At 47.2% G+C, this 21516-nt stretch overlaps 1 protein-coding gene across 3 annotated transcripts in view; it reads right to left on the bottom strand.

Annotated features, from left to right (window-relative positions):
- Positions 1-21516, bottom strand: part of LOC144681472 (inosine-5'-monophosphate dehydrogenase 2) — a 38017-nt gene that overhangs the window by 10030 nt on the left and 6471 nt on the right. For 2 of the 3 annotated variants that reach the window (XM_078543084.1, XM_078543086.1), the window contains exons 2-9: positions 19466-19514; positions 17578-17679; positions 16146-16220; positions 15356-15562; positions 12542-12629; positions 10159-10358; positions 9777-9867; positions 8322-8417 (exon numbers count right to left, since the gene is read on the bottom strand). In XM_078543084.1, coding sequence (XP_078399210.1) covers positions 8322-8417; positions 9777-9867; positions 10159-10358; positions 12542-12629; positions 15356-15562; positions 16146-16220; positions 17578-17679; positions 19466-19514 — 908 coding nt within the window. The remainder of the gene's footprint in view (positions 1-8321; positions 8418-9776; positions 9868-10158; positions 10359-12541; positions 12630-15355; positions 15563-16145; positions 16221-17577; positions 17680-19465; positions 19515-21516) is intronic. The other variant, XM_078543085.1, reaches the window with a different exon arrangement.

Raw genomic sequence — 21516 nt, forward strand, 5'->3', positions numbered from 1 at the left:
AAGGTTCCATTAGATTGGAATACAGCAAATGTAACTTCTTTGTTCAGAAAGGGAGGGAGTCAGAAAGCAGGAAACTACAGGGCAGTTAGCTTAATCTGTCATAGGGAAAATGTTAGAAGCTGTTATTAAAGATGTTATAACAGGGCACTTAGAAAAATTCAGGGTAATCAGGCAGAGTCAACATGGTTTTGTAAAAGGGAAATCATGTTTAGCCAATTTATTGGAGTTCTTTGAAGGAGTCACATGTGCTGTGGATGAAGGGGAACCTGTGGATGTACTGTACTTAGATTTCCAGAAGGCATTTGATAAGGTGCCACATCAAAGGTTATTGCAGGAAATAAAAGCTCATGGTGTAGGAGGTAACATGTTGGCATGGATAGAAGATTGGCTGGCTAACAGGAAACAGAGTTGGCATAAATGGGTCTTCTTCAGGTTGGCAGGATATGATGAGTGGTGTGACACAGGGATCAGTGTTGGGGCCTCAACTTTTTTTACAATTTATATAAATGATTTGGATGAAGGGACCAAAGGTATGGTTGTTAAATTTGCTGATGATGCAAAGATAGCTAGGAAAGTAAGGTATGAAAAGGACATAAACAGGCCACGAAGGGGATATAGATAGGTTAAGTGAGTGGGTAAAGATCTGGCAAATGGAGTATAATGTGGGCAAATGTGAAATTGTTCATTTTGGCAGGAAGAATAAAAAATAAGCTTATTATCTAAACAGTGAGAGATTGCAGAGCTCTGAGATTCAGAGGGATCTGGGTGTCCTAGTGCATGAATCACAAAAGGCTAGTATGCAGGTACAGGGAGTAATTAGGAAAGCTAATAGAATGTTGTCATTTATTGAGGGGAATTGAATACAAAAGTAGAGGGGCTATGCATCATGTTAACTGCAGTTAGTTTTAAGTAAGTTATATCTCTATTAGTGGGTGTTAGGAATAAACTATAGCTTCATGCTTAATTTATCTTTTGTATGTGTGCGTTAAGAAAGGGGAACCCAGGTTTTTGTTTCACTTTAGAATGTTGCCTGCAAGTCTGTGAATTTGTTTATATACCTGCATTTTAATGAGGCTTTACGACCCTCGGAGAAATGCAGAGATTTAAAACAGTATTAAAGCAACTGTACAGGGTCCCCACAGAAATAGGGAAAAACAGAGTAGCAGCTTGAGTTCAGTTGGTCTATGGATACCACAGGGTGAGGAAGCTGGACAGGAGAAGGAACTGCAGAGAGCAGATTTCTCAAAAGAACAGAAGAAAGTCCCAGAAACCAGGGAGTGGGACAAAAGCAAGTCAAGGAAGACAGTTAAGTCAAGGAACAAGAACAGGAATCGGAAACAGGTCCTGTTCAGTGGAATCGAAAGGAGCAGAGGGAAGGGCTCCAAATTAAAGAGATTTCTGTGCTGTATAACTCTATGACTCTGACTATAAAAAACTGCAAGAAACAGACTTAAAGCAGAAAACATTTGTGAAAAGCCAGAAGATCCAAGGAGGCAGCCAAAGGTGGGTGACTCCTTACTATGAGCTTGCGAAGCACTGGTGTTCTGGACTGGGTATCTGAGAGTGTGCATGGAAGGCAGAGCTTGAATGCATGTGGTAATCCAGGGGAGGACAGCATCAGAAGAAGAGTTCAAATCCTTGGGAGGTGGATCCTTGTTGAAGATGTCCAAGTGAAAGTGTCATTTGAGAGAAGATTCCAAGATGAGTACTTGAGCGTTGAGGTAGGAAATCCTTGGGAGAAAGATGGAGTTCAGTGAGTCCGGCTGGCTTACAGTGAGACAAGACTCTGGGAGGAATTGATGAGAGATCCATAGCATCTGTTTAGGGTGGCATATGTCACTCGGTTTCAGAGTGTGGTGTCTCTGACCACATATTGCCTACTGGTTTACATGGACTGTGTATTTACTGTGAACATGAGAGTATGAGATAGCTTTTGTAACTTGTGTTATCCTTACAAACCTGTATATATCTGTAAAGGTACAATTGTGGGTGAAAGAGTATTGTAATATAGTTCATTTTCTCTTGTTTAATAAATGTTTTATTCTTTACTTAGACGTTCATCTGTAGACTCTTTGACTCTGCTCAATAGCCGCCCTCCACGTTTCTCAACATAAAAGTTAGGATCCATCAATCCAGGTTCCACCCTAGGACTGGCTTGTCCAGTAGTAACAAAAACAGAAAATGCTAGAAAAACTCAGCAGGTCTGACAGCATCTGTGGAGAGAGAAAAACAAAGTTAATGTTTCAAGTCCGTATGACCCTCCTTCAGAGCCTCTGAAACAGAGGACTCGAAACATTAACTTTGTTTTACTTGTCAGACCTGCTGAGTTTTTCCAGCACTTTCTGTATTTGTTTCAGGTTTCCAGCATCTGCAGGATTTTGCTTTTGTTCAGCAGTAACATTGGCTGCAATCAAAGTGGGGGCTCGTCCAGGATTTCGTTATAAGGAGGGATCTCTTGTGGGATGAAAGATCCTTGAATTTAAGTCTGATCTGTGAATCCTTAACGAAATAATCGCTTTAGGTGGAATTACTGTGCATAAGAACAGGTTTTGCTGTGAGGTGTATTACACGGGTTGGAATTAAAAATGGCTTTGTCTGTTGCTAAGACTTTTCTGGGAATAGAAGATGCAATTGTGGAATATTTGAAATCTTTGACTGAGGCTAAACTGAGACAGGTAGCAGATTAAGTGGAGGTAGAAATAAAAGCTATGGGATCAATGGTTTTGATCACTGAAGTTACAGAAAGCTTTTGAGAATGTGGGGGAAAATCATGATTATGGAAGAATTCAGAATTAGTATTCCAGTAATCATTAAAACTCACTTAGATGAGCATCGAAGAATTAAAGTTATGAGAAGCGGCAGTTTTGGCTGATACATATGATATCTCACACAGACAGTTACATGGGAGGAAACGGTCATATGAAAGGAAAACTTGAGGAACAGAAAATATGATAATGGCAAAGATAATAGTTCTAGAGAACAAATAGAAGGATTCGAAGATAATAGAAGAGATCGGCTAGATAAGGAAAATGCTACGCTCCCATTGTAATAAACCGGGACATATTAAATCTAATTGCTGGAAATTAAACGGGACTAGGAATGTGTAATGAATCCTCAGAAAAGGTAGCACCAAAAAAGGAAATGGCTATTAAAACTGTGGCAGTGGTAAAAGTGAAACGTGTTCCCTCAGAGCCTGTAGGAAGGAGTGGGGGGCGGGGGGGGGGTATGGCTCAAAATAGTCCAGAGAATTCTTCTTTGATCACTGGCAGAGATGTACAGACTACTGGAGATTCTGGATGTTTTGTCTTGAAGAGAGAAGTGTTCCCTTACTCCTCCAACAAAGTAAGTAAACAAATTAAAATTTTGAGAGATACTGTGGCAGATCAGTCCTTGACGGCTGATGATACAATTTGTGCTCCAGGTAGCTTTATGAAGGAAAGAGTATTAATAAGAGGTATTAATGGAATTTATGAACATGTTTCTTTGTGTAAAGTCAGTTTACAAAGTGACTTTGTAAATGGAATTGTTACGGTGGGAATTATTCCCAAATCACCGATTGAAGGGGTAGATTTTATTCTGGGTAATGATTTGGATAGAGGAACCAGTAATGTGGCAACAACTGTATTGCAGCAGGTGGGTGATCATGCTGACCTTAACCAACTCCTGAAAATTATGGTGGCCAAAAATGAGATGTTTACTGCATATAAGCAACTGAAGGAAAATGTGATCAATGTAGAGAACCAACTTTCACACACAAAACAGGAGTTTGCTCATGAAAAACGAGAATTGATAAGAACAATTGAGAATCAGTCACAGAGAGTAGAACACTTGACTGAGGACTTGAAATGTCTAAATGATAAACCTGTAGAAGCAAATTTAGCGAAGGTCAATCTTCAGTTAAAACTTGACGAACTTCAAGTATCAAAAGTCTCTCTGAAGTATCGTGAAAAACGTCTTGAACAGGAAAAGGAATTGCTGGTGAATCAGAACAATTGGTTAAACACTGAGTTAAAAACCAAAATGAGTGAACTGTTAGAACTTGGTCATGAAAAGAACGACGAGGTTCTTGAATCTCAATGCAAACTGGAGAAAGTGAGAGAGAAGATGATGTGTGGTATGGAGTGTTCCTGTGAATTGACCTCAGTAATGGGCAGTACAGAAGCAACTGCAGAATTAGAAATGAAGAAGTGTCAACAAAAAGGACTGAAAGTGCAAAATGACCCTTCCAGGTATTGACCAGAGACACTGATTTACAAGTGCTTGCCAGTGCTAAAATACAAGGTACAGCAGCTGGAATCCAGGCAAATGGAGTTTGCAAAAGACCATTCAAAACCTGCAGAAGACTGGAATGACATAGCTCATGAATTATGTAAAAAGGTTGAACAGTTGGAACTCCAGAGGGAGGAAGTGATTGACATTGCTCCAAGAGAATTGAAAAAGACCCATTTGAAATGGGATTGGGAGAAGTGGCAAGATCATAAAATGTTCAAAGAACAAACCAAGCAGCAGTATGACATCCTTTTGTGTGAATATAAAAAGCATCTCAATAGTATCCTTGAAACAGTTAAAAGGGGTTTTGATCAGCGGAGAAATGAGATGATAACCCAGAAAAATGCCATTTTGGCTTTGCTAAATCAAACTGAGAATTTGCCACATGTGACTTTGGACACTGAGCTAGAAGGTGGGATTATACCTACAGCAAACGAGAAGGATGATTGGGCTGTGGACTTAAACAATCTTTGCCAAGTTAAAGACTGGGAATATGAGGAAAAAAAAGAAACAATGGTTGAGTTACAATACTTCTACAATGTGCAAATTCAGTTAATTTTATTTTCATTCATATTTGTTGCTTTTGTTTTGGTTAAATCTTGGTGATTGTGTGATATGACATGTATAATTGTGAATTGAGGTGAAAAGTTTATCTGTATAGACTGTAATAAGCTATTTGTTAGAGGTTTATGATGTTGACTTTGTGTGAGGCAGATGTAAGGCCATTGTAAAGAACCTTTCACTGTTGTGACGCTTGCTTTCTTTTGAGGAGGGATGCGTAAGGAACAACAGTTAGTTTTAAGTAAGTTATACCTGTATTGGTGGGTGTTAGGAGTAAGCTATAGCTTTAAGTTTAAGTTTATATTTTGTATGTGTGTTAAGAAAGTGGGAACCTGAGTTTTCATTTCACTTTAGAATGTTGCCTGAAAGTCTGTGCGTTTGTTTGTATATCTGCATTTTATGAGGTTTTACGACCCTCAGGGTAGTGTAGGGATTTAAAGCAAAATATAAAAAACTGTGCAGGTGCCTAGCAACAGGGGGCCCACAGAGACAAGGAAAAACATAAAAGCAGTTTGAGTTCAGTTGGTCTATGGATACCACAGGATGAGGAAGCTGGACAGGAGAAGGAACTGCAGAGAGCAGATTTCCCAAAAGAACAGATGAAAGTCCCAGAAGCCAGTGAATGGGACAAAAGGAAGTCCAGGGAGACAAGTTAAGTCAAGGAACAAGAACAGGAATCGGGAACAGGTCCTGTTCAGTGGCAGCGAACGCAAGGAGCAGAGGGAAAGGCTCCAAATTAAAGAGAGAAAGCTGCAGGAAGCAGACTTAAAGCGGACCAGGCTTGTGAGAAGCTAGAAGATCCAAGGAGACAGCCAAAGGTGGGTATCTCCTTACTACAGGCCTGTGATGCAGTGATGTTCTGTTGCCATGGCTGGGTATCTGAGTGTGTGCACGGAAGGCGAAACTTGAATGCAAACAGAGATCCAGGGGAGAAGAACATGGAAGAAGAGTTCAAACCATTGGAGCTGGAATCTTTTTGAAAACATCCAAGTGAAAATGTCATTTGGAAGAAGATTCCAAGGTGAGGTCTTCAAGAGTGGAGATTGGAAACCCTCGTGTGAAAGACGGAGTTCAGTGAGACCGGTTGGCTCAAGCGTCTGGGGGGAGTTGGTGAAGGATCCATAGCATCTGCTCTGAGGTGGCATCTGTCACTTGGTTTCAGAGTGTGGGGTGTCTGACCACAGGTCACCTCTTGGTTTACGTGGACTGTGTGCTTACTGTGAACATTAGAGTATATGATAGCTTTTGTAACTTGTTTTATCCTTACAAGTCTGAATATATCTGTAAAAGTACGGCTGTGGGTGAAGGAGTTTTGTAATATAATTCATCCTGTTTAATAAGTGTTTTATTCTTTTGTTAGAAGTTCATCAGTGGACTGATTCTGTTCAGTAGCCCCTCTCCACGTATCTAAACAATAAGCTAAAGTTAGAATCTATCAAGCCGGGTTCCACCGCATGATTTAACTTGTCCAGTAGTAACATCAACTGGGATCATAACATTCAGTTATACAGACATTGGTGAGACCACATCTGGAGTACTGTGTACAGTACTGGTTTCCATATTTAAGGAAGGCTATAAATATGTTGGAAACAGTTCAGAGAAGGTTCACCAGATTAATACCTCGAATGGGTGGTTTGTCTTATGAGGAAAGGTTGGACAGGTTAGGCTTGTATCCACTGGAGTTTAGAAGAGTAAGAGGTGACTTGATTGAAACATATAAGATCCTGAGGGGTGTCGACAGGGTGGGTGTGGAGAGGATGTTTCCTCATGTGGGAGAATCTAGAACTAGGGGGTCACTGTTTAAAAATAAGGGGTCGCCCATTTAAGACAGAGATGAAGAGAAAATTTTTCTCTCAGAAGTTCATGAGTCTTTGGAACTCTCTTCCTCAAAAGGCGGTGGAAGCAGAGTCTCTGAATATTTTTAAGGCAGAGCTAGATAGATTCCTGATTAACAAGGGGGTGAAAGATTATCGGGGGTAGGTGGGAATGTGGGGTTGAGGTTACAATCAGATCAGCCATGACCTTATTGAATGGCAGAGCAGGCTCGAGGGGCCGAGTGGCCTCCTCCTGTTCCTAATTCAGATGCTCGGATGGACCCCAGCTGAGGCCAAACCAGTGTTTTACAAAAGTTCATCATAACCTCTTTGCTCTTGTACTCTATGCCCCTTTTAATAAAGCCCAGGGTGTTGTATATGCTTTATTAACTGCTCTCTCAGCCTTCAATGATTTATGTAGTGTCACCTTCAATTATTTACACACATATACACCCAGCTCCTTCTGTTCCTGCACCTACTTTAGAATTGTACTTTATATTTTATATTATCTCTCTACATTCTTCTCACCAAAGTGAATCACTTCACACTGATCTGCATTAAATGTCATCTGCCACTTGTCTGCCCATTCCACCAACCTGCCTACGTCACCCTGAAGTTTATTGCTATCCTCCTCATAGTTTATAACATTTCCCAGTCGTGCATCATTTCTCGGTTTAGCAATTAAAAGAAAAAACACAGAGTGAAATGATCAGACCCGGTTCCCCTCCAACCCAGGCAGCTCCATTAAAGCTACAGCCCTCCCCTTGGCAGTTCCAGGGAGGCAGGGGAGTAGAACAGATTCTTCAGATTTCTCATCACAGATAAACTCCAGGTCAATGAGAACTCTGACACTTCAGAGCTTTTCAAGTTTGACTAAAACCTCAGAGAGAAAATTAAAAAGTGTTAAATCTGTGGGACCTGTTATAAATAAATAGACGGAGGACTGGAAACCTGTTACAAAAACAGAAAATGCTGGGGAAACTCAGCAGGTCTGACAGCGTCTGTGGAGAGAGAAACAGAGTTAACGTTTCGAGTCCGTATGACTCTTCCTCAGATCTGAGTTTCTCCAGCATTTTCTGTTTTTGTTTCACATTTCCAGCGTCCGCAGCATTCTGCTTTTATTTTACTATAAACCTGTTACCTGTTGAAATTAGCCCAAAGGTACTGATCAAGACAGAGTCACTGACACATCACTGAATGGAATAAGCAGCAGCCACTGGGTGGGGGGTGGGTGAGAAGGAGGACAGGGGTAGGGGGGTGAGGTGGGGTGAATCCTGGTCTCTTTCTGTTGGAGGTGGTTAGAACAAAACTTTACAAAGCTAGAAATAAATCGGAAGAATTCAGGAAATCTGCCAACTCGAGAATTAGTGACGAATCAACTATGAGCAAGAACTTAAAAATGAGGCAATGGGTTCCCGGCTGCAGAGATGTTGGAGTCTGACAGACAATCCCAGGGGTTGGAACAAGGTCCTGTCCAGACACAAACCAGGAGTGCAGACAGTGAGTGCAGCAGTTGAGAAACCCCCTCCACCAGGCACTATTAGCAGCCTCACATGCACAGGAGGATCCCAGGCGGCAGTTACTCAGCAGAGAATAACTAAAGACAAACAGACCCCAGAACAGTCAGCGATTGGCCCAGGCAGATTCCCTCCGGGGTGGGGGATGGGGGTAAATTACCTTCCTGTGTAATGCAGATGGAGCCACTTCCCATTCCGACTCTCAGAGCATCCACTCCAGCATCAATCAGATTCTTCGCCTGTGCTGCAGTGACAACTGAGGAGACACAGAGGGGGGTATGGGAGGGGAGGGACATAGAGGGGTAGAGGGGGTGTTGGTGGTGGTGAGACACAGCGAGAAGAAAATGGTGAGTTTTACCATAAGACGAAAAGATCGATCATTTGCCTTAAACAGGGTGTAGGGGCGATTCGCGGGAATGAACCAATGATGGAGACTGTGGTTTTGTGGAGGGAGTGGGATTGTCCTCCTCACGCTAGAGAAAGTTACGGGGAGATTTAGTCACGTCAGCTGTCTCTGAGGAGGGCTCTCTCAGGAGAGTCAGGCTTTGCGGGATTAACCCACGAACCAGCTTGACAGAGCAGTAACTGAGACTGTCAGCGAGATCCTGTCTGTTGCCTCGGTCACCATAGGAGATCCCAGGGTGGTATTTAAAAAAAAAGAGTTCTCCCCGGTGTCCTGTCCATCAGTCAACATAACCTGGCCTGATTATCTGGTCACTGCCACACAGCTGTTTGTGGGAGCTTGCTGTGCACTAAACAGCTGCCATAAACTACATTTCACATGTATTTCATCGATTGTAAAGTGGCTTTATCATACTGGAGTTATCAAACACACTTTAGAAATGCAAGCTGGTCTTACTCTGCAATTTATTTTATTCACTCACAGGATGTGGGCTTCACTGGCTGGGCCAGCATTTATTGCCCATCCCTAATTGCCCCTTGAGAAGGTGGTAGTGAGCTGCCTTCTTGAACCGCTGCAGTCCATGTGGTGTAGGTACACCCACAGTGCTGTTAGGGAGGGAATTCCAGGATTTTGACCCAGTGACAGTGAAGGAACGGCCGATATATTTCCAAGTCAGGATGGTGAGTGGCTTGGAGAGGAACTTCCAGGTGGTGGTGTTCCCATGTGTCTGCTGCCCTTGTCCTTCTAGATGGTAGTGGTGGTGGGTTTTTGATAGTTTCTTGCTATCCACTCTGTTCCCAGTGTCTGGAACATCAGAAACCAGAGGAACACAGGTTTAAGGGAATTGGCAAAGAGCCGGTGGGGGGGGAAGATGGGGAGAATTTTTTCTTAACACAGTGAGCTGTTGTGATCTGGAACGCGCTGCCTGAAAGGGCAGTGGAAGCAACTTTCTAAAAGGGAATTGGATAAATACTGGAAAAGGAAAAAAAAAAAATGCTGCTCCCGGCAGGAAGAGCGATGCTAACTGAATCGGTCTTTCAAACAGCCAGCACTAGCACAATGGGCTGAATGGCCTCTTCCTGTTCTGTAAGATTCCAATGATAATACATGAACTGGACACACAAATCACAGCAATTCAAGCGCAGGTCCCTGAGGGAAGTTTCACTCAGGTGATAAACTCCTGTCTTTCATCAACAGTGACAGATAAATTACCATTTCCACCAATGACCTGCAGATCCGGGTACTTGTCCTTGATGTGTTTAATCATGTCAATCTGAAAGATGGAATTCCCCTGAGAGGAATCCTGTGGAGAACATGAGAGAGCAGTGAGAGCATAGCGAGGGGGGAGGGGGCGAGGGAGGAGGGGGCGAGGGAGGAGGGGGCGAGGGAGGAGGGGGCGAGGGAGGAGGGGGCGAGGGAGGAGGGGGCGAGGGAGGAGGGGGCGAGGGAGGAGGGGGCGAGGGAGGAAGGGGCGAGGGAGGAGGGGGCGAGGGAGGAGGGGGCGAGGGAGGAGGGGGCGAGGGAGGAGGGGGCGAGGGAGGAGGGGGCGAGGGAGGAGGGGGCGAGGGAGGGGTGAATGTCCAGATAAACTCACCAGGACCACAGCGTCCACACCAGCCTGGACCAAGAGGTCAAGCCGGTATCTGTCATCAGCGTGTGTGCCAACTGCAGCTCCGCATAGCAGCTGCTTCTTAGAGTCTTTCGATGCGAGCGGATAATCGCGATTCTTCTTCAGGTCTGTCCGGGCAATGATGGCCACCAAGTGATCATCGTCATTCACAATGGGCAGCTTCCCTGAGGCAGAGACACACAAGGTCAGGAGTCAGACCGACAGGGCATAGGGGGTGTGGCGGGTAGGACGAGGGCCCAGGGCTGAGGGATATTCAACAGCAGCTCCCAACTCAGCCTCACTCATCATCTCCGTGCACTGAGCTGAGTCACAGCTTCCAGAGAGTTAACAGCAACAGGAAGCTGCCTGTTACTGAATCTCAGAGTTTAGAGAAAAGGGGCCATTCAGCCCCACTGTACACATGCTACCCCATCAAGTGGTGCAATCTATTGTAATCCTATTATCCAATTATGGTAACTAATCAACCCCAGAATAATTCACCCCCAATCTCTCCTCTTCAAAATGTTTAAGTTCAACTTTTGTCCAAATCTCCTTGTTGCAATTTACTGATCCCCTCTCCAACGGCCAATCCGCTATCTACAATCTACTGATCCCCTCTCCAACGGCCAATCCGCTATCTACAATCTACTGATCCCCTCTCCAACGGCCAATCCGCTATCTACAATCTACTGATCCCCTCTCCAACGGCCAATCCACTATCTACAATCTACTGAGCCCCTCTCAATGGCCAATCCGCTGACTACAATCTACTGATCCCCTCTCCAACTGCCAATCCGCTGACTACAATCTACTGATCCCCTCTCCAATGGCCAATCCACTGGCTGCAATCTACTGATCCCCTCTCCAATGGCCAATCCACTGGCTGCAATCTACTGATCCCCTCTCCAATGGCCAATCCGCTGGCTGCAATCTACTGATCCCCTCTCCAATGGCCAATCCGCTGACCACAATCTACTGATCCCCTCTCCAACGGCCAATCCGCTGACTACAATCTACTGATCCCCTCTCCAATGGCCAATCCGCTGACCGCAATCTACTGATCCCCTCTCCAACGGCCAACCCGCTGACCACAATCTACTGATCCCCTCTCCAACGGCCAATCCGCTGACTACAATCTACTGATCCCCTCTCCAATGGCCAATCCGCTATCTACAATCTACTGATCCCCTCTCCAACAGCCAATCCGCTGACTACAATCTACTGATCCCCTCTCCAACAGCCAATCCGCTGACTACAATCTACTGATCCCCTCTCCAATGGCCAATCCGCTGGCTGCAATCTACTGATCCCCTCTCCAATGGCCAATCCGCTGGCTGCAATCTACTGATCCCCTCTCCAATGGCCAATCTGCTGACCGCAATCTACTGATCCCCTCTCCAACGGCCAACCCGCTGACCACAATCTACTGATCCCCTCTCCAACGGCCAATCCGCTGACTACAATCTACTGATCCCCTCTCCAACGGCCAATCCGCTATCTACAATCTACTGATCCCCTCTCCAATGGCCAATCCGCTGACCACAATCTACTGATCCCCTCTCCAATGGCCAATCCGCTGACCACAATCTACTGATCCCCTCTCCAATGGCCAATATGCTGACCACAATCTACTGATCCCCTCTCCAATGGCCAATCCGCTGGCTGCAATCTACTGATCCCCTCTCCAATGGCCAATCCGCTATCTACAATCTACTGATCCCCTCTCCAATGGCCAATCCGCTGGCTGCAATCTACTGATCCCCTCTCCAATGTCCAATCCGCTATCTACAATCTACTGATCCCCTCTCCAATGGCCAATCCGCTGACCACAATCTACTGATCCCCTCTCCAATGGCCAATCCGCTGACTACAATCTACTGATCCCCTCTCCAAAGGCCAATCCGCTGACTACAATCTACTGATCCCCTCTCCAATGGCCAATCCGCTGACTACAATCTACTGATCCCCTCTCCAACGGCCAATCCGCTATCTACAATCTACTGATCCCCTCTCCAACGGCCAATCCGCTGACTACAATCTACTGATCCCCTCTCCAACGGCCAATCCGCTGACTACAATCTACTGATCCCCTCTCCAATGGCCAATCCGCTGACTACAATCTACTGATCCCCTCTCCAATGGCCAATCCAGTGACTGGTTCGCTTGGACAGTGTGGGCCAGCTGGCTATTCCACTCTGGGAGTATCACATTCCTCTCACACACGGAGAGGCAGGTGTGTGGAGGAACTGACACAGACAGTGATTGAGACAGACAGTATGAATTACAATAGGTTAAATGGCCCCTTTGCCATCGATGCCACTTATTGTTTTGAGTTTATTCTCCCTGTTTTCCATACTGCACCATTTACCTTTCTTACTTCGCTGCAATATCTCGTTCGCTTCCTTCAATGTGACAGCAGCTGGTGCGACCACCAGATCTTCCCTCCTGGTCATCACCTGGTGCACAGACAGGGAAACAGTGAGAGCACAGCCCCAGCAGCAAGAAAATACAGCGGAGACGGTGGGGGTGAGGGGCCAGCTGGGAGGGGTCGATCTTGTCCCAGCTGTCAGAATAGAGATGATTTCACCGATTTCAAGTAGGTTCCTCAGCCCAAACCTTCCCCCGTTCTCTAATGGCACAGACCACAGACCCCAGCTGAGCCATTCCATGGGCTGCCCACTTGCTTCCCTCTCTGTACCTCCCATTGTCTCGTCTGAAGCTGGTCTCAATGACATTTCCAGTGTTAATCTCACTCCAACCAGTGGGAATTAATCACACCAGCACCTTTCCACCCAGTGTACAGGGAGCTGAGGCTGGGTGAATAGGCAAACATTTGGCAGATGGGATACAACGTGGAGAAATGTGAAGTTATCCACTTTGGTAGGAAAAATAGAAATAGAGTATTTCGTAAATGGTGAGAGGTTGGGAAGTGTTGAACTTCAAAGGGACTTGGGTGTCCTTGTCCATGAGTCACTGTAAACTAACAGGCAGGTGCAGCAAGCAGTTAGGAAGATAAATGGTGTGTTGGCCTTCATCACGAGGGGATTTGAGTGCAGGAGTAAAGATGTCTTGCTGCAATTGTGTAGAACCTTGGTGAGACCGCACCTAGACAGTTTTGGATCCCTTATCTAAGGAAGGATTTTATGCCATAGAGGGAGTGCAACAGAGGTTTACCAGACTGACCCCTGGGATGGCGAGACTGTCTTATGGGGAGGGATTGAGGAGACTGGGCCTGTATTCTCTAGAGTTTAGAAGAATGAGAGGTGATCTCATTCAAACATACAAAATTCTTACAGGGCTCTTACAGGGTAGATGCAGGAAGGATGTTTCCCTGGCTCGGTGGGGGGTCTAGAACCAGGGGACACAGTCTCAGGATAAGTGGTCAGCCTGTTTAGAACTGAGATGAGGAGGAATTTCTTCACTCAGAGGGTAGTGAATCTTTGGAATTCTCTACCCCAGAGGCTGCGGAGGCTCAGTCATTGAATATGTTCAAGACTGAGGTTGACAGATTTCTACACATTAAAAACATCCAGGGATACGGGAATAGTGCAGGAAAATAGATTTGAAGTAAATCAGCAATGATCTCACTGAATGGGGGAGAGGGCTCGAAGGGCATAGGATAAACACTAATCACAGAAAATGGTTCACCTTCAAGGAGGAAGAACATTCTGGAAGAATGTGTGTTTTGAAAAGACACTGTCCATTAAAAGGTTAATGCGAGGACTCTGGTTGCTGCTGTTCCTGGAAAAGACAGCATTTCACAGGAAAAGGTAATTAAGCAGTTTTAGAGAAACTGGAAACCTCTTGGCCCCAGCGGACTGTTTACAAAAGGGTCACATGGTGGTTTATGGCTTTAGGGAAAAACCCTGCCTGGAAATCTGTGTTTAGAAGCTGATTCTGGTTTTACTTTGGGGAGAAAACAAGAAGGACCAACTGCTTGAGTAAAGAGGACAGCAGCTCCTGAAGCTCCAGACCCAGTCCCAAAGCAGAGAGTGAATGGAAGTTGCTCTGAAGTCGCCCTACGTTCTGAAATCGACTGACAGCAAGTTTTCTGCAAAGTCCACCTGAAAAGTAGTGAAAGAGACATCGATTGTTTCACAGACCAGCACTGAGAGACCAAGTGTACAACCCGGACACCTTTTCAAGGACTCCACCATCTGTCCTTTTCCCTTGAACCACTGACTTTTAACCTTTTGGCAGAATTCCTCTATTTTTTTTTTGCTGTGTGTCCCTGTGTGTGTGTGTGTGCGTGTGTGTCAGTGTGCGTGTGTGCGTCAGTGTGCGTGTGTGCGTGTCAGTGTACGTGTGTGTGTCAGTGTGCGTGTGTGTCAGTGTGTCAGTGTACGTGTGTCAGTGTGCGTGTGTGTCAGTGTGCGTGTGTGTCAGTGTGCGTGTGTGTCAGTGTGCGTGTGTGTCAGTGTGCGTGTGTGTCAGTGTGTGTGTCAGTGTGTGTGTCAGTGTGTGTGTCAGTGTGTGTGTCAGTGTGCATGTGAGTGTGTGTGTCAGTGTGCGTGTGAATGTGTGTGTCAGTGTGCGTGTGAGTGTGTGTGTCAGTGTGCGTGAGAGTGTGTGTGTGTGTGTGTGTGTGTGGGAGACAGAGTGAGTTCGGGTATTTAGAAAGACTCAATAATATACTTTCATATTTCATTCAGCCCGTTCATAATCTTTGCCTTTTCCTTGACAAGTCTGGTTTTATTATAAACGAATAATTTTGTTGTTTATTGAAGAAATCTAGACATTGAGTGGTCATTCTGAGATTAATGGGTAAAGCACATATTTGGCCAGATATCTAGCTGGAGAAATCATTTAAATATATGTTGTGGTCCGTGGAATAGTGAGACTAGAGACAGACAGTGCACTTCTCCCATCTCAGTTGTAACAGGTCGAATGGCCTCCTCCTGTTCCTATGAGCTGTCACAGTCGGCACACGGTCTCTGTACAGGAAGCCTTCATTCCTGTAAACATCAATCGCCCGATACACAAACTGTATGAATTGATCACGTGAACATGGCTGCTTGCCGCGTTCGGTTATAAACAGAGCCACTGAGAACCCGGCAGCTCACAGCAAGTTATACTGACCACACCTGTGGCAATCTGAACATATTTATATTGGACTCGGGCAGTGAGACCTCACCACCCGGAACACGCTGCACAAACACATCGACTCTGTCTTGGACGTTACCTCAGCCAGACAAAGGTCGTGCTCTTTTTCTGTCAGGAAGTCGATGTCACGAGAGGAGATGATTCCCACCAGTTTCCCACCGAGCTTCCCAGTGTCCGTTATGGGAATTCCACAGAAGCCATGACGCGCCTTTGCTTCAAACACATCCCGTACCTTTTCCGAGGGGCTCATGACAACTGGGTCAGTGATGAATCCCTGCTCGTATTTCTGAAACAAAATTCAAAACATGGACACAAATCAGGAGTCAAAAGGAGATGATAAAATAGACAATTCATCATATTCCAAAGATACAAAACCAGGGAGAGACTGAGACTGGAGACACTATTGGAACCAAGCACAAGACAGAGTCCCACAAACTGGAAAACACCCAACAACAGATCCACAACCTCCTCATTCTCCAATCCCAACCCCTCAGCCTCACCTCATCCCCTCAGCTCTCCTCTGGTTCTATGAAGTCCTTTTCTCTCCAATAATGCACCCAATTCTCTCTCCCGACCCCCATGGACACCACCTGCTTCACTTTCCTCGCCTTGATTATTAAGAACATAAAAATAGGAGCAGGAATATTCAATATGACTCTAGAGCCCACTCCATCATTCAGTAACAATATTATTGAGCCTTTTGACTATTTACTTGGTCCGTCTGTCGATTCCCTTGTTGCTTTTAGCTCAAACTTCTCTAAATCCAAACATCCTGAACCTTTTCTCGGACCTGAAACTCCGGAATTCTGGAATTGCCTCATGAGCCTGACTGGCTGGAATCACACTGAGCTGACATTCCAAGTCTGTACCTTAACTTTTCGGACTTCGTTTGCCTGGAACTCAGGGGTACAGTTATGGTGGATGAATCCAATGCCTCCCATCAGCTGTCGTTTAAAGAGAAAATAACAGAAGTTAGTGACAATACCGTCCCCACACTCAGGACATGAACTGACCACAGGCTCAGCAACAACGCCAGCAGCACTGAATCACTGGGACTTTTCTATTTCAAACCGAGAATATGATTCATTGATGGATTGCAGGTTGTGCTGGGGACACACAACAGATTTGAGAGTATTTGACCTGTAAAATTCTGCAGGTGAAAAATGAGGGGGGTTGGAGGTTGGGGGCACCCAGGGCAATGGGTAAAAGGTAGCTGGCTTCTTGGGTTGACTCAGTAAATGCACCACCTGTTAATAACCAAACTGCAACAGATCAAAACTGGTACAAGTTTCACTGCCGTTCTGTGTTAACCTCGGCCAGTGTCCCGCTGGGTCACAACTGGATACAGTTCCCCAGGGAAGGTGTATTTGCAGAGAAACAGCAGCCCTCGGGTCTTGGATGTTACTCACAGCTCAGCCTGTGAGGGGCAGTGGCCGCAGGATCCTTCTGATCAAATACCCGACTGACCCTCGCTCGAGCTTTGCACCATGAAGAACAGCCACATGGCTGGGGTATTGACAAGCAGCCCCATTCTCAATCACAGACAAAGCCCAGGGACCCCGGGGGACTGGGCTAGGGAGTGAATGGATTGGAAATGAAGATGATCAGAACAGCCTCTCTGACACGGGCTGTGAGGTCGGCCATGGGACAAACATATGCAGCTGTGACCATTAATGTCACTGCCAGGAAGGACAGGCTGAGTGCGCTGGGAACAGTCACTGACCCCAACCCAATATAGAAAACTGCTTCAAAATCAACACCCAGACACGGAGGAACTACAAATCCACAATTATATATAACATTATTACAATTTCATCTCTGCTAACACTGTCTTTCCACATTTCCCAATTTCAAATTCTCACACCTTTATTTCCAATGGGATTTTCAATGTAAACATGATTTGTACAACAATCAGAAGTGGATCTGATGTGTTACCAGATGATGCACAAAATAGTTTTGCTGATTCCATTATTCGCTCTGTTCTCTGTCTGCCCGACCGGTCCGAGGGAATCAGCATCATGGGTTCATGTGTGAAGACGAGGGAGCGCGGGAGGACCACGGGTCACAAGCACGAGACCCTGGGCCGTGGTCAGGAGCTACCTCTCCAAGCACCCAGCACACAGTCACCAATGGTGCTGAGCAGAGAATGAGAGAAGTTTCCAGCAATGGGAATATTCCGTTTCTGAGCATCGATATCAGATTGAGAAACATTACAGCCCAGAGAGAGAGGAAGAGGAAGTTCCTCCCCATGGAACCAGCAGCAGGATCTCCCCGGCCAGTGTCAGTAAGGTGGTTACTCACCGCCATGGCGATCGCCATGTTAGCCTCAGTCACCGTGTCCATTGGAGAGGAGACCAGGGGGGTCTTTAATGTGATCTTCTTGGTGAGTGCGGAAGCCAGATCCTAAACACAGAAACACAGGGGAATGACCGGACTGTCCGAACGGCCCAGGGAGGAGAGTGACTGGTTCCCTCCACCTCCGCCTCCCACCACCTCCGCCTCCCACCACCTCCGCCTCCCACCACCTCCGCCTCCCACCACCTCCGCCTCCCACCACCTCCGCCTCCCACCACCTCCGCCTCCCACCACCTCCGCCTCCCACCACCTCCGCCTCCCACCACCTCCGCCTCCCACCACCTCCGCCTCCCACCACCTCCGCCTCCCACCACCTCCGCCTCCCACCACCTCCGCCTCCCACCACCTCCGCCTCCCACCACCTCCGCCTCCCACCTCCACCGCCTCCCACCTCCACCGCCTCCCACCACCTCCGCCTCCCACCACCTCCGCCTCCCACCACCTCCGCCTCCCACCACCTCCGCCTCCCACCACCTCCGCCTCCCACCACCTCCGCCTCCCACCTCCACCGCCTCCCACCTCCACCAGTGACACTCACTCAACTTCAAAGCAGCCGAGTCACAACCAACTCGACTGGGAATAGCACCCCCCCCCACCCCTCACAGCACCAACCCCACCCCCCCCCTCACAGCACCAACCCCCCCCACCCCTCACAGCACCAACCCCCCCCCACCCCTCACAGCACCAACCCCCCCCACCCCTCACAGCACCAACCCCCCCCACCCCTCACAGCACCAACCCCCCCCACCCCTCACAGCACCAACCCCACCCCCCCCCTCACAGCACCAACCCCTCCCACCCCTCACAGCACCAACCCCCCCCACCCCTCACAGCACCAACCCCCCCCACCCCTCACAGCACCAACCCCCCCCACCCCTCACAGCACCAACCCCCCCCACCCCTCACAGCACCAACCCCCCCTCACCCCTCACAGCACCAACCCCCCCCACCCCTCACAGCACCAACCCCCCCCACCCCTCACAGCACCAACCCCCCCCACCCCTCACAGCACCAACCCCCCCCACCCCTCACAGCACCAACCCCCCCCCACCCCCCCTCACATCGCGCCCCCACCCCCCCTCACATCGCGCCCCCATCACATCGCGCTCCCCGCCCCCCCCTCACATCGCGCCCCCACCCCCGCTCCCATCGCGCCCCCACCCACCCCTTACATCGCCGCCCGACCCCCCCAGGTTTAAGGTGACTGACTAAAGGACCAGGGAGGGGATGGAGGGAAATTTCTCTTTTCAAACAGCGATGTTGGGATCTGGAAGATGCTGTTTGAAAAGGTTTGGAAGCAGATTCAACAGGAACTTTAAACAGGGAATTGGAGAAATACTGGAAAACTCAGAAATTTACAGGGATATGGGGAAAGATCGGTGGGGGGGGGGGGGGAATTAACTGGGCAGCTACTTCAAAGAGCCAGCAAGGCATGATGGGCTGAATGGCCTCATTCTGTGCCGTGAGATGGCATCCACTAAGGTATTCAGTGTTTCTCCTTTCCCAACAGCTTTATCCCAACAGCTTTATCCCAACAGCTTTATCCCAACAGCTTTATCCCAACAGCTTTATCCCAACAGCTTTATCCCAACAGCTTTATCCCAACAGCTTTATCCCAACAGCTTTATCCCAACAGCTTTATCCCAACAGCTTTATCCCAACAGCTTTATCCCAACAGCTTTATCTCAACAGCTTTATCCCGCAGTTTTATCCCAACAGCTTTATCCCAACAGCTTTATCCCAACAGCTTTATCCCAACAGCTTTATCCCAACAGCTTTATCCCAACAGCTTTATCTCAACAGCTTTATCCCGCAGTTTTATCCGAATACTCACCACTTGGTCAGAGGTGAAATCGATGTATCCAGGCAGGACCAGGAAATCACTGAGAGAGAGAGAGACAGAGAGAGAACAATCAACATTTAAACAACTCCTTGGGTCCAGATTCACAACCATCACTATCAGCCATTCTGAGTCTGATGTGACTGCTCCCTACAGCAACAGTTGCTGATGGACTGCGTTTACACATGGCGCCAAGATCGGCCGTGGGTTCAATTCCCACTGCAGCCTGTGTTAATCTAATCAGGCAGAATTCCCTGACTGTGCTGGAGGCCAGTGGATTGACCAGAGTGTACAACATAGAAACAGGCCATTCAGCCCAGTGAGCCTCTGCTAGTGCCTCCTCCCACCCCTCTTCATCTCACCCCACCCCCATATCCTTCTACTCCTCTCTCCCTCATGTGTTTATCCAGCTTCCCCTTAAATGTCTCTATACTATTCACCTCAACCACTCGCTGTGGGAGCGGGTGCCACATTCCCCCTGCTCTCTGGGTAAAGACATTTCTCCTGAATTCCACATAAGATTTATTCATTCACAAGATGTGGGCTTCGCTGGCTGGGTCAGCACTTATTGCCCACCCCTAGTTGCCCTTGAGAAGGTGGTGGTGAGCTGCCTTCTTGAACCGCTGCAGTCCATGTGGTGTAGGTACACCCACAGTGCTGTTAGGGAGGGTGTTCCAGGATTTTGACCCAGCGACAGTGAAGGAACGGCGATATATTTCCAAGTCAGGATGGTGAGTGACTTGGAGGGGAACTTCCAGGTGGTGGTGTTCCCATGTGTCTGCTGCCCTTGTCCTTCTAGGTGGTAGTGGTCATGGGTTTGGAAGGTGCTGTCAAAGGAGCCTTGGTGAATTCCTGCAGTGAATCTCTATTATTAACAAGCTTACATTTACACTGCCCCACCGCCCCAATTAGAAACATATTCTCTACGTCCAGCCTATCAAACCCATCATGATCTTAAAGACCTGTCAAGTTGCCCTCTCAATCTTCTCTTTTCTAGAGAAAAAGAGCCCCACTCTTTTCAATTTTTCCTGATAGTTATAACCTCTCAGTTTTGGTATAATCTTAGTAAATCATTTTTGCACCTTCTCCAGTGCATCTCTATCCATTTTATAATGTGGAGACCACAACTCTTCACAGTTATTCGCAAGGCGGCCTAATTAAAGTTTGATACAAATTAAACATAATTTCTCTGCTTTTCAGTTCTAACCCTCTAGAATAAACCCCAGTGGTTTATCTGCTTTTTTATGGCCTCACCTACATTGCTCTATTTAGTAATTTCTGTAACCGTAACCCTGACAACAGGTCTTCTGGTCAGACTAGATATGAGCAGCCGGACTGTATCTGTACCCCCAGATCCCTCTGCTCTTCAACCTCATTTAGACTCATTTTCCAAGATGTCTGTAACATCCTTGGTCTTATTCTGCCAAACACACCATCTCACCGATCAGTCAATGAGATCCCACACCTAGTGCATTGTGGCACCACGTCAAACACTGAGGATCCAAGCAACAGGTGACACCCAGTTTCCAGTCACTGGGTCCCTCTCCCTTATAGCTGGGTCCTGGGGAAGGTGATTCTCCCCTCAATATTCAGGCAATAACTCGTCAGGGTGAGATTCACACGGCCCCTTTCTACATCGTAGCACCAGAGAAGCGACCACCCATTTGGACAGAATCACAACAAGTAACAGTCAGCACTGGTCTCATTGGGAGAGCAGTTATGGGGTGGGGGCCCAACCATGGGAGGTAGGTGGGGAGGGGGGGTGGGGTACATGCCAGAGTTGCCAGGGGTCCAGGCGTACACACTATTCTGGAACTATCCAGGATGACCGAGATCTCACGGTCCTGTGACAGGTCTCATGTAACCTCACGGAATCGATTATCAACCCATTGAAAGAGTTTTGTAGCATTAGCTGAGATGGATTTAATTTAAACAGTTTCCTCACATGATTGCATTTCCTGTTAGTGTTCTCTTCATGGCTGGTTATAGAACCAGGTGACACTGAACAATCAATCCTGTCAGTCAGCTCTGCCTGACTTCAACAC

The sequence above is a fragment of the Cetorhinus maximus genome, chromosome 6 (genome assembly GCF_964194155.1).
Source record: "Cetorhinus maximus chromosome 6, sCetMax3.hap1.1, whole genome shotgun sequence".
Lineage (NCBI taxonomy): Eukaryota > Metazoa > Chordata > Chondrichthyes > Lamniformes > Cetorhinidae > Cetorhinus > Cetorhinus maximus.